This window comes from Ictalurus punctatus, chromosome 27, assembly GCF_001660625.3.
Source record: "Ictalurus punctatus breed USDA103 chromosome 27, Coco_2.0, whole genome shotgun sequence".
Classification (NCBI taxonomy): domain Eukaryota; kingdom Metazoa; phylum Chordata; class Actinopteri; order Siluriformes; family Ictaluridae; genus Ictalurus; species Ictalurus punctatus.
In genome coordinates, this window is record NC_030442.2 from 12,027,501 (window position 1) to 12,045,104 (window position 17,604).

The window sequence follows — 17,604 nt, forward strand, 5'->3', positions numbered from 1 at the left end:
ACACACAGTATCTCACAAAAGTGAGTACACCCCTCACATTTTTGTAAATATTTGATTATATCTTTTCATGTGGCAACACTGAAGAAATGACACTTTGCTACAATGTAAAGTAGTGACTGTACAGCTTGTGTAACAGTAAATTTGCTGTCCCCTCAAAATAACTCAACACACAGCCATTAATGTCTAAACCGCTGGAAACAAAAGTGAGTACACCCCTAAGTGAAAATGTCCAAATTGGGCCCAATTAGCCATTTTCCCTCCCCGGTGTCATGTGACTTGTTAGTGTTACAAGGTCTCAGGTGTGAATGGGGAGCAGGTGTGTTAAATTTGGTGTCATCGCTCTCACACTCCCTCATACTGGTCACTTGAAGTTCAACATGGCACCTCATGGCAAAGAACTCTCTGAGGATCTGAAAAAAAGAATTGTTGCTCTACATAAAGATGGCCTAGGCTATAAGAAGATTGCTAAGACCCTGACACTGAGCTGCAGCATGGTGGCCAAGACCATACAGCGGTTTAACAGGACAGGTTCCACTCAGAACAGGCCTCACCATGGTCGACCAAAGAAGTTGAGTGCACGTGCTCAGCGTCATATCCGGTGGTTGTCTTTGGGAAATAGACGTATGAGTGCTGCCAGCATTGCTGCAGAGATTGAAGGGGTGGGGGGTCAGCCTGTCAGTGCTCAGACCATACGCTGAACCAATTGTTGAATGTTTAATATTATTAGTCAATGGTGGATAAAGACTTTACAGGACTGTAGGAGAGTCTGCGTACGTTATATGAAAATGCGTAATCACACACACTAAAGCTGCCTTTCTGAAACACACCGAAAGTGTGTAGGGGCTCTTTAATGAGGGAAATGTTGACTAATGCTCAATAAATTACTCCCAGCATGCCTGTTGGGTTAATTAGCATATTAAACCAGAGCAGCCACTCAGGGCAGCTCGTGGAAAACAGGAAGAAACACTCAGAGACTACATCTAGTGCCAAGACCTTGAGTATTAAAGTACATGTGGTTATTTACATAGACAGAGGACGTACATCAGCTATACACGTGATTAGAAGAAGCTTAATAAGGTGATACTTTTGTTCAGAGTATAACCACATTTAGGGCTTTTTGAACATGTGTGTGAGGGAGAAAGTGTGTGTTGCCCAAGCCTTCTGCCTGAGGCATATCATATTTGTAAGTGTTTTTTTCTTTTTCTTTCACTGCTCTCTAGCAGGGTTTATTGTCATGTTAATATGGGAAGAGCTATTACACAAAGTATTTCATGCACACACAAACACACAATAATAATAATAATAATAATAATAATAATTTCCATGTACCATCAGCCACATTTCACCCACTTTCCTCTGACCCAGGCTGGTATTGTAGATCCATCTAAACCAGTGCAGCTATAGCTCCAATAACTGTTATTTTTCCTAACTGTCTATGTTTAGCAATGTAGAGGGAATATTAATAGAAAAGGTAAAGTGGATTTTTAAGGGTCTGATTCATCTTAAGCAAGTGTGTGTGTGTGTGTGTGTGTGTGTGTGTGTGTGTGTGTGTGTATCTGTGTCATGTCAGCAGAATTGTAGCGCATTGCTCAATCATTGGGCAGCGTCATCCACAGTTTGATTAGAGAAATGGTGATTTAAATCTGTAGGAACTTTTCTGTTCTTGGCAAACAGTGCCACGGGCACTACGCTGAAGCTCGTCGTGTTTTTACACCCCATTAATTTATTACTCACCCTCTTCCTCTAATATCCTTTTCTTTCCTTCTCTTTCTCTCTCATTGCCTTCCCCCCCTCCCAATTCTCTCTTTACATCTCTAAATTTCATTTGGTGAGAAGAAAAAGGGTCAAGAATGGAAAGGGAGAGGAGGAGAGAGAGTGAGAGAGTGAAGAGAAAGACAGGACCTCCTGCTGCCAATGCGTTTTTGCTCTTGATGTTAATTTTCACAGCTCCATATGGTGCTGCAGACTCTTCACCTACAGGCATCACAGGCACACAGAGCCGTGTGTGTGCGTGCACGTGCGCACGCACACACACACACACACTACCTCAGGCTTGGCCTGTCATTTACAGCGAGCCATGCATCTGTGTGTTCTCTCTCTCTTACACACACTCTTACACAAACACACACACACACACACACTCTCATGTATGCAAACAGTCACCCATGTAATGCTCCTTTGCCTGCTGGGATTCTGCTGGGAAGGTCCGAAAGGACACGAGAGTTCAGACTCTAAACTCAAAACCCGAATTTGGCGTGAACCATTTGTGTTGTACGTGTGCGTCTGTATTCCTCCGAATGTGTGCACGTTATCCTGTCTTGTCATTGATTATAAAAGACTCTTTAATTCCGTCTCACCCCATGTTGAGATTAATTTGCATTCTTTGTCAGGAGTTAATGGCGTCTCTCGATGGCTCGCTCGGAGAATCTTTGAAGACTGCAGACTCGCTGGCATGTGTATACAGCCGCCGGCGCTTTTTCCTCTGATTGATTTGTTGTTGCCTTTTGTGTTCTCCGGCTGTTTCTGTTTTGGATCTTTCTTTCTTTTTTTCTTTTCCTTATTTTCTTTTCATATTCATCCGAACATACTGTATTAAACAGATTTTTGCTTTGATTTGCAGCTTGAATTAATAGGAGATGTTGTTTAACTGCTTTTGTTTAAATGGTTAAAATCTTGTTGAACATTTGTTTCCCGCGTTACCGTTCTGTCACGGAAATGTGATCGTTTCACCTATAAAAGTCATTCATTTCACATCATTAAAAGGTGAAATCCTTTCAACTTGAGAAACTTTCCAAGTTGAAAGTCTAAAATAGTTGTCAGACTGTCATGAATGTCGTGAATAACGTTTACCTGGTGAATCTTTGAAAATGGAAGCAAATCCTCTGTGGGAAAGTAGAAGGGAATCCTGTGGTCTCTTCTTCCTTTTCTGCTTCACCTGTCCTCATTAACAAACGTGTGAACAAGGCTACCATTATTTATTTATTTATTTATTTATTTTTAACTGAAATGCTGGGACGCAATTAAAACCACACTGCTGTCTCAAATTGTGCACTAGGCAATATGTTCTGGACCTATACATTATCTACATGACTATCTACTACCTGAATTTTGTGGTCAAATCAACCTTCAAATGTTCTACATTTTATGGAAATGACAAATTACTGTGAGAGATTGGCTATTCATAAAATTGCTAGTGCCCTCTGATGGCTCTGTACTTTCCGCTCCATAGAGCACGCTGTGACGGCTGGTTTATTTATTTATTTATTTTTCTCAGCAGTTATACTACGTAATCTGGATATTACAGCGCATTACATCTCACTGAAGTTCCCAGTGTGAAATCCATTCCAACAAATCATTTTATTGGAATGCTTCTCATGTCTGCGAGTTCTGCGGTTTCTTCCCACATGCAAAATAACCTGCTGGTAGGTGGATTGGCTATGCTAAATCGCCCCTCAGTGTGAATGCCTATGTGCTTGGTGCCCTGCACCCTGACCAGAATAAAGTGCTTCGTGAAGATGAATGTTTTACATCAGCAAAAAATGAAGTGTCCTATCCTGTCATTATAAATGATGAACTCTCGTTGAAAACGAACTCACTGAAATGCTGAGAAATAATAAGACAAAATGTTGATCATGGTTTTAAAAAGAATGTTACCAGATATTTGGAACAGGCCAGGAAAAATAGCTTACCATGGATCAAAAGGGGAAAAAATTTGGCGCCCAGGGACCCTGAAGTGTTTGAAGTACAGCAAACCACTATTACATTATTATAGTTAATATATTAGCTTGATAAACTAGTGGTCAGTTAAATTCAGTGAGTTTAAACCATATCTAACTAAACCAAAAATAACATCATAAATAACAACTTCACTTCTGTAGTTTAATTTAATTTTGATATCTTATTGTGAGTGGAAGGTCACGAGAATAAAGCTTTTTGGCTCCAATAAATAACAAAATATTATTGTACACATTTAAATAAAAATCCTAATATTTAAAGACATGGCTTATATTCACAAAACAAATCTGAACACCTGGTTGGAAAACTTTTGAGAACCCCTGCCTTTGCCATATCATTAACTGTTATTTGGATTTTTACTGCTGGATTGATGGCGTTAAGTTATCAGTGGTGCCTGTATGCTGACTCGTGGAGCATTTAAAAAGTGCATAGCAATGTGTAATTGAAAGAACGAACACCTGCAGAAACCCACACCAGGAGCCGTTCGTTTCAGCAGTGCGATGATGGCAGGACGATGAGGCCCGAGCGGATCAGGAGAGCGGCAGCCTCCTGCGACAATGAAAAGTGCAGTTTCAGCTCAACTGCCGAATGTGTGAGAATGACGCAGGCAGCTGGTGCTCAATCACCCTGATCAGACAAAAGCCCATCATCTCACTGCCTCGTCCTCTGTACTGTAAGCAGAGCATTCCGTTAAAGACGACTCGAATGCTCTGTAACAACTTCAATTTGATTTAGTAACTAGTGTACCTATTACAGCCTGTCATTGTGGTGTTAAGCTAGTAGACTGTTGGGATACTGCATGTTCTATAGTAACATTATCATAATGATTGTAGTAATTAAACCGTTCTAAAAAGAGTAGACGATGTAAACGTTTTCAAGACGTCTTTGTCTCTTCTCATCTTATCTCATCTGGCAGCTGATATGTAGCAAATATGATGCTTGAGACACCTCTCCTGTTTAAGATGCACGTCATGCATCCACTTTTCCGACCCAGCGTCTCTGTTCAACCTGGAGGCAGCAAGAGGATCGACTCGTGCTGTGTAGCCGGGCCGCGCTAAATGAAGATCAGGCTATTAGCACTTTGTGTATTTTCATTATGCAAATGCCGTTAACACGATGTGCCCGTTCGTGGCCACCGGGCTTTTCCTCGCTTTTCCCCTAGTGATCATAAACGGGTCCTACTGCGACGTTTGTGATTATAACATGCTAATTACACATCGTCTTGCCTCCTTCATGCTGTCTCTGGCTTTTATTCTTAATCTTCTCTCTCTTTGTTTCTCTTTCTTCAGATTCAGAAAAACCAAGGTTCCTTAATGGTAAGTATTTGATGAGGTGGGGTTTTTTGTGTGTGTGTGTGTGTGTGTGTTCTTTTCGGAAATGAAACCAAGCCCTTCTTTACCTCTTTTGATAGTCGCCTCGCTTGGTCGCTCGCCTCTAAAGTTAATACAATAAAACAATACGCCAGCACTTAACAGCGGCGCATTCCGATGAGAGGCCATTAGAAATAATAGAGCATTCTGGATCCAATGGCTTTTTCTGTGTCTGAGTGCATTTGATTAATCTGAATCGCTACCTGTTTTGCTGCATTACTGATTTCATTTCCTGCTCACTGTAAAGAGATTGCGTGTGCTCTAATCTCCTCGTCTCCTCCTCCTCCACAGCCTCTCCAGTTATTGCAGTGCATCGTTGATGAGGTGAGTCCGTGTCTGATGTGCCCGAACTCCTAAAGCCGTGGCTAATGGGGCAGAAAGCTGCTGTTTTGTTTCCTAATGAAGCAAGGTGCTTTAGCTAAAGCCAGAGGCTGGAGGAGCTTAGTACGCTGGGATGGGTTGCCTGACCCTCGGTTAGCCTTTAAGCTGTACTTAGGAAAGTGATGGGGCTGGTTTAAACTTTGGACTGTTTCTTTGTCAGATTTTCACACACTTTTTCCAGTTCTCTGTCTCTTTTGCTTGATCTGTCCCCCTCTCCTATTTTAAGCCATGTCTCTCTCTCTCTCTCTCTCTCTCTCTCTCTCTCTCACACTCACACACACTCACACACACACACACACACACACACACACACACACTTACACACACACACACTTACACACACACACTCACTTTGCTGGGTTAATGTAGCATGACCGGGCTTCAGAGCACAGAGGCTGGGTGGTGTTGCATTAACCTTGACCTGTGCTAGTCACTAAAATACAGCCACCCAAGACCTTGACACACTTCTTCACCCACTCCTCTCTCTGCTAGCTGAGGTTGGGACGAGGATCATATTATTTTATATATATAAAACACAAACACTTTGGACTGGACAGACACTCTGCTCTCTAAATTTCACACAGTTGAAGGAGTTACACTGTGCAAGCACATTTAGAATTAAATAATATAAAAATGCAATATAGGATAAGGAAACGCATACATTAATATGAATAAAAGGCATTTAATATGAGGTGCATAAACATTCATTCAAGTCCTTCATTTATTCCTACCAGCTTTGAGTGAGATTTACAGATTACTAAAATAAACTCTAAACTAGCGCTGGAGCAATATAAAAAAAAAAATCCTAGTATGATAGCGGTCCTAACACATTATCACTATATCATGGTATCTACTTGTAAGTGCAGGGAGTGTAAGTCCAGTTACATAAAATTCTTTGTTTTCTTTGAAACTAACTAGTGTTAATTTTGTCAGCTTTTCTTTTACTTATTTAGTTTTAGTCCTTGATAGTTTTTATCATATTTAGTCAACTTTATCCTGTTTTTTAGTTGACAAAAATTCTGGCCATTTTAGTCTTATGTTAGTGAAAGAAAACCACAAGTATTTTAGTCTAGTTCTAGTCAATGGAACCTGTAGACATTTTTAGCCATAAGATTACTGATTGATTGTCTTTTAGTCTAATCTAGCCAAGACCAATATTTTTAGTCTCATTTTAGTCTTAAATCAACGGATCCTAACATTGTCTTCCATGATGTACAACACAAACATCCCTGTTAACATCTCGCAAAATGTAGTTTAGTGTTTCATGACCCCACAACAATTTGCTAGCCTTTTAGCTTAATGAGTTCGGTTTAGTTATAAAACACCTCCTACATAATGTAACACCACCGCCTTACTAGTTGTCTTAATATAGCTTTTAAAAAAACAACAACCTAGCATTACCACCAAGACGTTAACCTACCTCAATTTCTTTGTGGTTAGCCTTCATATGCCACTTCAGGTTTGTTGTATTCTTTCCAGATATTGTGTGTCCACATTGCTTCCCTTCCGATATAACAAGGCATTTTTTTTTTTTTATTTGTTTGTTTTTTATAGACAAAATGGACCCAAATATCAGATCTTCTCTTTCTTCCAAGTCCAGCTGTTGCAATCATTATCTAACAAACATTATCTTGAAAGCTGCTCTCCACTGTGCTTATTCCAGCCAATGAAAGGTATATGTGGATTGTAATTTAGAAAAAAAAAATAATAATCTATCTATATTTCGTCTCCTTTTTATATATAGTTACAGCGAGTGTTTAATGACACTGGTGTCATTTTAGTCATGGGAAAAAAAGGTCATCAGTGAACATTTTTTGTCATCGAAATTAACACTACAACTAAGATGAGTGAACGGAGACAACATTGTTAATGAAGGCAACCTTTTCATTCTTGTCCATTACTGATTACTTTATGGCTATCAATATGACAATTCAGAGTGTTTTGTTTTCCATAGTGGTGCTTCACATTACCACTTTAGACTAGCACTACAGACTCCAGACAGATGAGAGTCATCCGTTTTGAAATTGAAGCAGAGAGTAAATGCATGCTTCTCCATCCAGTTGTCTTTAAACATTAGCCAGGGAGGGTAAATAAATGAAAACTCTTTAAAAGTCTGTGAAAACCCTTCTCTTTCTGATCTAATGTGTCTAGCCCTGTAGCTAGTCTCTGATCCAATGAGCTGCCTTCAGCTAAATCATTTATATTAATGCGTGTGTTTGGATAAGTGACAGCGGAGGGTCTGCTACAAAAGCTGCGCTGGTTCATGTTTAGAAAACTAGAGTCGCTGAACTACAGCCAGGTTTTCCGCCATTTGGTGACGCTTGCCAAAAACTGTGACGTTGATTATCTCCAGACTCCTATTTCCTGCATATTTTCAATATGTTTCGTCCTTTTTTTTTCTTTCTTTCTTTTTTTTTAATAAACTATATGACTATATACTGTGATGACAGAAGCTGTTTATCTAGGATGGGTTTTATAGTCTGGTTCCTCAAGGAGGTTTTGTTTACCACGGTCACCTCTGGCTTGGCAGAAATCTAGATCAAGGCCCAGATTTCTGTAATGTTGCTTTGGAACTATCTGTCTAATGTTAAAAATGGTATAATATGAAATTTGTTGCCCTATAATATGAAAACACTAAGCTACAGTATCTCACAAAAGTGAGTACACCCCTCACATTTTTGTAAATATTTGATTATATCTTTTCATGTGGCAACACTGAAGAAATGACACTTAGCTACAATGTAAAGTAGTGAGTGTACAGCTTGTGTAACAGTGTAAATTTGCTGTCCCCTCAAAATACCTCAACACACAGCCATTAATGTCTAAACCGCTAGCAACAAAAGTGAGTACACCCCTAAGTGAAAACGTCCAAATTGGGCCCAAAGTGTCAATATTTTGTGTGGCACCATTATTTTCAAGCCTTAACCCTCTTCACAGGTTCAGCTTCACAGGTTGCCACTGGAGTCCTCTTCCACTCCTCCATGACGACATCACGGAGCTGGTGGACGTTAGAGACCTTGTGCTCCTCCACCTTCCATTTGAGGATGCCCCACAGATGCTCAATAGGGTTTAGGTCTGGAGACATGCTTGGCCAGTCCATCACCTTCACCCTCAGCTTCTTTAGCAAGGCAGTGGTTGTCTTAGAGGTGTGTTTGGGGTCGTTATCATGCTGGAATACTGCCCTGCGTCCCAGTCTCTGCTTCAGTATGTCACAGTACATGTTGGCATTCATGGTTCCCTCAATGAACTGTAGCTCCCCAGTGCCGGCAGCACTCATGCAGCCCCAGACCATGACACTCCCACCACCACGCTTGACTGTAGGCAAGACACACTTGTTTTTGTACTCCTCACCTGGTTGCCGCCACACACGCTTGACACCATCTGAACCAAATAAGTTTATCTTGGTCTCATCAGACCACAGGACATGGTTCCAGTAATCCATGTCCTTACTCTGCTTGTCTTCAGCAAACTGTTTGTGGTCTTTCTTGTGCATCATCTTTAGAAGAGGCTTCCTTCTGGGACGACAGCCATGCAGACCAATTTGATGCAGTGTTCAGCGTATGGTCTGAGCACTGACAGGCTGACCCCCCCACCCCTTCAACCTCTGCAGCAATGCTGGCAGCACTCATACGTCTATTTCCCAAAGACAACCACCGGATATGACGCTGAGCACGTGCACTCAACTTCTTTGGTCGACCATGGCGAGGCCTGTCCTGAGTGGAACCTGTCCTGTTAAGCCGCTGTATGGTCTTGGCCACCATGCTGCAGTTCAGTGTCAGGGTCTTGGCAATCTTCTTATAGCCTAGGCCATCTTTATGTAGAGCAACAATTCTTTTTTTCAGATCCTCAGAGAGTTCTTTGCCATGAGGTGCCATGTTGAACTTCAAGTGACCAGTATGAGGGAGTGTGAGAGCGATGACACCAAATTTAACACACCTGCTCCCCATTCACACCTGAGACCTTGTAACACTAACAAGTCACATGACACCGGGGAGGGAAAATGGCTAATTGGGCCCAATTTGGACGTTTTCACTTAGGGGTGTTCTCACTTTTGTTGCCAGCGGTTTAGACATTAATGGCTGTGTGTTGAGTTATTTTGAGGGGACAGCAAATTTACACTCTTACACAAGCTGTACAGTCACTACTTTACATTGTAGCAAAGTGTCATTTCTTCAGTGTTGCCACATGAAAAGATGTAATCAAATATGTGCATATGTAATACAAAAATGTGAGGGGTGTACTCACTTTTGTGAGATACTGTACCTGACACTGTTTGCTGTATGGATAAAACCAAAGTGTAACCATTCAGCACTTCCTTTTTGGCTCAGATTTATGTCACGTTACAGAAGAAAATGGCAAGAAATTGTTCTTTTGAGCAATTGATTGATTGATTTTAACTTTATTGTCCACCAATGTGGACAATGTCATATAAGAACCAAATATGGTTCCCTGAAGAATGGTGTGTCTCCGCTAGTATGAACGGATCACAAAATGATAACTTTTCTTTGTGGCACCAATACTAATAGTTTAAAGATCCATGAAAAGCTGATTCTTCTATGGGAACACTTTTTTTGTAAGGGCTTGACGACTGTGTTCCATGTATCATGTAGCATCATTAGCGTCTTGTGACCATGGATTTTGGTGGGTCAGGACGACATTAATAACCACATAGCCTCAAACTAAATTAAGCTTAGGGGCTATCACACTTGACTTATGCTAAAGGCTACTATCTTGTGAATTTTTATAGTAACCACATAATAGGCAGGTGAGAATCAATAGCATGCAGTCATCCAGCATGCAGTCTAGCAGCAGCTGTATTGATACAGCAGGTGTATTTCCTGTTTCCCTCGAGGCTCACACAGAAGAACTAATATAATTAAACGGGGTTGCAGTGTTTCAGCAAAAAAAAAAAAAACGCACACACAAAAGACATGAAACTATCCCAATAAAGGAGATTAATTCACAAGGACACTGTAGTGCACACACATTTCTGATGGTTGAACATTACCAGTCCAAAATAACCCTCAGTGTCCCAGTCTTTGCAATATATCTTATAATAGAAATGGTTTTGTATATCATAGACACACGGGGCCTCATTGATCAATCTTTTAGTAAAGTTGTTTGTAAATGTTTGCATGAACCAAACCGATTAAAAAATTTCCACCAAATTTGCAAAGTTTTGGAAACTTACACACGTATGTTGATGAATGCCAATCACTTGTACGTTGATTTGAATGTCGTGGCACCCACAAAAGTCTATAAAAGTTCACATGAACAGATGCAGTAGCTGGGAGCACGAAACGACTGATGAGGGTAAAGTCTGAAAAACGGAAAGAGAAGGGTTTTTTTTTTATTATTATTTTATTTATTTATTTATTTTACTCAAAATGAACAATTTTGTTAGTATTTATTAGTGTTAGTGCTTGTTGCAGTTCTCATTTTTGACCACTAGGTGTGATAATTGGCACTAGACAGGGAAGCAAAAAACGTATAGAGGTGAGCATATAGGGTTGGTGGAAGAGGTAATTAGTATTTCATCAGAATTTGAGTTGTGAATGAGGACTTCATGAAGATTTTGATATACTGATCTATACAACAGAGGATGTTTCCAGACATCTGTATCAGTTTGCGTTTTGTTAACATCACTATTTCCGATTTTCTCATTACTGTAAATGGTCTTCGTGGTATTGTCACGCCCACACATTGAGCAGTCATCAGATTTCCCTTCGAGCTCTAGCGGAAGGTGAACATAATATCAATACTGAAAACTGTAATGTTTAAATGTGCTTTCCTCATCTGTTTGAGTGATTAATAAGTAATTTTGTTAATTGCAGATAAGTGTGTGTGTGTGTGTGTGTGTGTGTGTGTGTGTGTGTGTGTATCTGTAAGAAGGGGAGAGAGAGACCTCTCCTTTCTGCATGAGCAGCTCGCTGACACGTGCTAATAGCAGAATGGTAGGAGGGAGGGGAGAGTAAAAGGAGCATAAACACACATTAAACATACTGAACTTGTCCTTTCTCTTATAGATTGAGCGTAATTAATAATTAAAAGGCGCTTGGTGTAATGGGTTGACCCAGCTGAACTGTTCATTACTCAAACGGCAGAGGCATCACTCAAACTATTTTCTGCCATGCCCTTCCCTTCAGCGCCCTGAGGCCAGGGAACACTGCCTCTGCTGCTACCACCTACTTTCAGCTGACCAAGGCGTTAACACACACACACACACACACACACACACAAACGCGCACGCGCAGCAGCAGCCACTAAATTACCCATTTCTCCCAGTGTGAGTGAGGGTGTCTGAGTGAGACACACAGGGTTGGCAGGGACTTTGTGGGACCTACTTTATAAGAATAATCCAGTCCAGAGAAAGAGAGAGCACCTGACTGGCTTAAAGGAATACTCCAGCGTCTTTCAATCTAACCTCTATCCACTGTATGTGTACAATTACCACAGTCAAGAATTTGAACACCTTTCCCTGTACTGAGAAAAGAGTGGAAGGTCTCAATAAACACGTAAAATATCCAACTATGTTAATGAATTTATAACTGCAGCCTAGGACAATAAAGGTCTTAAAGGAACACTTCACCCTGAATCCCATTAAATACAATTTTATTGAAGTATTTACGATGTGTTTAGCCGTTCTGTTATTAATTTTTTGGTTGGAGCATTTTCGTTATTCATGCAAGAAGATGGCAGTTGTCCATCACTCTGATGTCAACGTGGAGTATTTCCTAGCACAGTTACAATTGCATTAACACCAGAAAAGAGAAAAATAGAAACTATTCCAAACATAAGTGGTAATGTTGACATTTTGCTGTTTGCAAGAGAACGAGATAACGATGTGATATCAAAACCAGTGTAGAAGTAATGGAGACACCAAACGTTGAACTCAAAGTTCCAGAATGCAGTGCACTTATTGGACGAGCTACGGCATGGCCTCAGCTCAAGTAGTTGCCACAAGATGAGAAGTGCGATGGCATTGATGGAGGTATTAGCATGAAAGCTGGACAGATTACAGGACTAAAGCACCGCTGCATCACTCTTTTTAGGTAGAGATAAAGCGAGAACTAATTCACACTGGCACTACTGTACGTGGATAGTTGTGGGTACAACATTGTGGAAACTGTTAACCAAAGTAAAAATAGGCCAACACGTTAATGAAAGAGGTTTAAATTTTAAAAAATTATTAATTTCAAAATAAATCTGGGACACCTTTGAAGATCGCATGTTAATTATTAAAGCACACCTATTTTGGTTTTGAAACATGCCTAATTTTGTTTTAAAGGTCTCTCAATAGATTTGCATGCATCCAAGGTCAAAAAAACTTTACTGTGCTCATAATTTAAATTGCAGCATTACCTTTTTTTCTCCCCTCAGTGTCACAAACGACTCCTTAATTGATCTGTTCTAAAGGATTCACTCTAAACTCCTCCTTTCAGAGAGCATACTCTGCTCTGATTGGTAAGCTGTCCCAGTCTGTTGTGATTGGTCTACCACTGTTAGCTTGTGTCCAAAAAGAAAACACCCACTACCATAACGAGTTTCAGCTCGTCTGTTCGCGAGCAGCTATGAAGACCATGGGCGGTTTTTTGTTGCGCAGGTTAGTACAAGAAGTACGTCTGGAATCACTAATGACTTGTTTCAGCTGTTCAGAATCGGTTCCTTCTTTTGGGAGTCAATAACTCCATTTGATGTGCACTTTGATGTTTGAAACTTTTCAGACTTTTTACATTCACAAACAGCTCTATCACACATTACATGAAAGGTAATGTATGAAAAACCATTATAGGTGCACTTTAAGAGTAATATGAGAGTCATTAATGGTGGATGATACAGATGTTGGAGAATGTATTAACAAAGAGGTTCTTCTAACACGAGAGCAATACAAGATAAAATTGTGATCTTCCAAAGTTTTCGAGATGTACATGCCCGGTTTAGGGTTGTTATGATACCATAAACATATCTTACGATACTATACCATCTGAAGCATCACGATAGCAAGTATTATATTACAATATTGTGTTTTTTCATAATTCAAATCTACAAAATTAACCAAATTTACAAAAGTATGTAGCTATAAATGAAAACAGACAAACCGAAATTTTCCTCTGAGTACTTTATTAATGAAAATGAATAACTGGCTATTGGAAAAACTCCAGAACAGTTACACAATTTGCAAGCAACTAATTCAATTTGCCACATATTTCATCTATTGTTCCCTAGAGCATTGAAATCATGCAAATGGAAATTGTCCTCAGAGAACTAAGAATGAACACAACATTAGGAATAAATAACTAAATTTTGAAACAACTCCAAAAAAATTTTTTAAATTGGGAACGTTAGCTTGCTTACTAACAAACACGGCTAAATCGATCATTTTAGTATTTACACACAACAGTTAGTGTAACATTAGCTTGCTTATAGCAACCACGGCTAAATTTATCATTTTAGTATTTACACACAATAGTTAGCGTAACGTTAGCTTGCTTACTAACACACATGGCTAAATTGATAATGTTAGTATTTACACACCGCGGTTAGCGCAACATTAGCTTGCTTACTAGCAAACATGGCTAACTGTATCATTTTAGTATTTACACATAGTGGTTAGCATTACGTTAGCTTGCTTACTAGAAAACACGGCTAATTTTATCATTTTAGTATTTGCACACAGCGGTTAGCGTAACGTTATCTTGCTTACTAGCAAACAGGAAATCTGGTAAAGGTAAAGAGTTTAGCTTAAATGAAGAGTCACTAACCTTTTGTGTATTCTGCAAAAGCAGCGAGATTTGTTGTTTTAGGAAAAATAGCATTAACTGCCGCACATACAACATTACTTACAGTACTACCGTGTTGTTGATACTGTTTAAAAAATACTGTGGCATAAGCTTTAGTATCGCGATACTACTGTAGTACCGGTATACCGTGCAACCCTAGCCCAGTCTAGGTTATAGACTAGAGAGTCGATTCTATGTTTATATTGTTAATGCAAATGTTTGACTTTAAAAAGTCTTTGAAATTATTCATTTTAGGTTCAGATTTATAAGTTAACTTATAAATGCCTTTAAATGACTACTGAGTTTATAAAAGCATTATATATAAAATGTGTTATGAATAAATATTTATTAACTCAGCTGTTGTGCTTAGGCTTCCATTATAAGCGAGTTTTGTGTAGCCAGGTTGTACAGGTTTTGTTTTAGGAAAATACTTATAAAAACAGAAAAGTGAAGACGTATAGAGGGCGGATGAAGAGAGAGTGAACTGTGTAATGAGAGAAAAGAAACATTCATAAAGTACAACAAAATAGTCCATGATTTACTTTCACAGTTATCGTCAACCTTGAATTTGGAGCAGGCAGTTTGCATCAGTCATCAGTTTTGTAGTAAATCAGAGTATTGTGTGTGTACCTGGACTATGTATGAAGTGCATCATGAATATGTGTGTGTGTGTGTGTGTGGTTGCCATGGAGAGGCATTAATAATCGGTTGCAAGGTCTCATGGGGCTCAGGTGAGGGGTGAATAAACAGCTAAATGAGGTAATACACACAAGAGCTCCCTTTGTCCTCCCTCTCTCTCTCTCTCTCTCTCTCTCTCTCTCTTTCTCTCTCTCTCTTCATCAGTTTGTCGATCTCTCAGTCCTGCTCTCTGTTGTTGCTGTGTTCGTGTTGTGTGTGCCAGGCTGAAGCATACCGCCTGCGCTCGGTACCCAGCGGCTCGTTTGGCCATCTGCAGGGCAGCTTGTCTTTTATTGATGTGCTCTGCCCGTGTGTTGAGAAGGAGCTGATGTCCCTAAAAAGATTCCTGCTTAAATTCACCGCTGTAATTACTGATCTAATTTTGCCTGATAATTGCTGCCAGGCAATTACATGTATATTTACCGCTGGTATTGTGGAGAAAGCGAGGCTCTGGGTCTTCGGCCGTTTGTGGTGCAGGATAATGGCAGTGAGCTGCATAATACAGCAGTGCTTTCATCATCATCATCTTCGTCTTACTACAGCCACATCAAAGCGCCCTCGTGAAGTGCAGATGTGTGTTTTCTGCTATATCAGTGCATATTCACTGGCAGGTGTGTGTGTGTGTGTGTGTGTGTGTGTGTGTGTGTGTGTGTGTGTGTGTGTGTGTGTGTGTAAGCCTTCAGGCTGTAGGCCCAGGCTGTGTAATGATGTATGGCTGCTCCACTAGGCTGCAGCTCACTCGAGCAGTGACACATCCTCAGCTCTCATTGCTTTGTTAATTTAAATAGGTGCATGCATCATACTCCTGCAACCTACGTGGAGCACAGGGCATAAAGAGAGCAAGTAAAATTACAGGAGGAGGAAAGCAGCCCAATGGGCTTCGTAATAGCCAATAGGATCAATCCACTTTTCTGTGATTTGACTGGATGACTTCTGCATTATTTTGTGCGTCTTTCTGTGTAATGAGATCGCAGTCGGTTGGGCTGCAGGATAATGGATGAAATAATCATTGTGATTATTTTGCTCAATATTGACCATGATTGTTTGCCACATTTATTATATTTTTTGTACCATTTTAATCCGACATGTTTATTTTTTTTTTTGTACTTCACACCTGTATTTCCTCATGGATAATTCCATGTGAATCAGAATAATCAGAATTTCTTTTCTTTCTTTTCTTTTTTTTTTTTTTAATAAACATGCCACCATTGTATGCAACCTGTCAGACAAGTTGTGTTTGTTTATTTATTTATTTATTTATTCATTCATTCAATTGTTTTTATTGATGGGTTGTTATTGATGTTAATACTACTACTACTACCACTATAATAATAATAGTACTTTTATTTAACTTTCATTTAATATATTTTTAATGTGATTTAATGAACACGCCACGACAGCATGCAACCCATCAGACAGTTAAAACTTGCTTACTTAAAAGCTCAGGTATGTCAGATTTAGTGCAGTTAGCAGCATGTGATTCTTGGTTATTAGCAGTTGATTAGGTTTAATTAATTAACAGCCAGAAATTAAGATAATGTTTTAAAATTGGATTAATCCCACAGTCCTAGACGTTCTCATGTACTTTTACTAACTAACTAACTAATAATGACATATGATCATACCAACCTCTTTCTACTCCCCTTTTTACCTCTTTCGTTACTCAAATTACCATTCATTAGTCTGTTCTTGTGCTACACAATGCCATTTGTTAATCATCACCACAGTATTGGCCTTTCCATTACTAATACCACAGAAAAAATAAACGATAAATAAACACTCTAATAAAGCACATATTTTGCATGTTTTATCCTCGGTAGAAACTCTTAGGGGTTCTCAGTAAGGTTTCTGTGGTTTTAGTATTTGTGGCATTGTCATGATATAAAACATTTCATATTTTTTTGAACAATAAGTCAATATTAAACCATGACACATCATGGGTTTACCAGATTGATTAAATATATTGCAAGCATATCACCATATGATTAATGTAATTAAGCAGTATTTATTCTCAGACATTGCTTTTAATCACATTGAAATCCTATATTAGGAATAAAACACTTGGTGTGCTGTTATAGGAAAATAGTCAGTGATGGGGTCATGTGATGCAGCTTGATGTTAGACAGAATTACTGATTACAGCCCTGAACTTGATTATTTTCCAATAAAGGTGTGTATTATATTTATCTTATAAATCAATAATTTGCAAATGATTTTATTTTTTTTTTTCGTTTAAAGAATGACTTTTTTTTATGTTGTGGAACATTCACAGAACGAGGTAGTTCCTGTTATCATTTACAGTACTCTCCTTTTCTCTCCCCTTGAAGTTACTATTTAATTCTTTTTTTTCATACTTTATTCTCCTGCAAATGAATGATCATAACCTTTCATATTTGTTAAAGACACAAGCAAACTGAATCATATTACAATTAATGAACCATTTTATTGAATACCTTAAAACTCAGGCATTCTACGTGCGTTTCATTTTTATAGGGACGTCTTAATGATAATTTGATTGGCAAATACTTTTCCGATAATGTTGATCATAGAGCGGTTTATGATGGAGAATGGCTGCAATGTACATAACCATGGACAGCTGCAGTTAGGGGAAGGGAAAAAAAACATGCTTGTTTATGCTTGGCATGTCGGGGATGCTAGCTG

The 17,604-nt window shown here is 39.2% G+C and overlaps 1 protein-coding gene across 5 annotated transcripts in view; it reads left to right on the forward strand.

The window, feature by feature from the left end:
• Positions 1-17,604, forward strand: part of map2k5 (mitogen-activated protein kinase kinase 5) — a 64,555-nt gene that overhangs the window by 34,093 nt on the left and 12,858 nt on the right. For 4 of the 5 annotated variants that reach the window (XR_001810945.2, XM_017459171.2, XM_017459173.2 and 1 more), the window contains exons 18-19: positions 5,025-5,051; positions 5,397-5,429. Coding sequence is in view for 4 of the 5 variants with exons in the window: in XM_017459171.2 (XP_017314660.1) it covers positions 5,025-5,051; positions 5,397-5,429 (60 nt within the window). In the remaining variant the exon portion in view is untranslated. Of the gene's footprint in view, positions 1-5,024; positions 5,052-5,396; positions 5,430-7,040; positions 8,161-17,604 lie in introns of those variants that run through there. The other variant, XM_017459174.3, reaches the window with a different exon arrangement.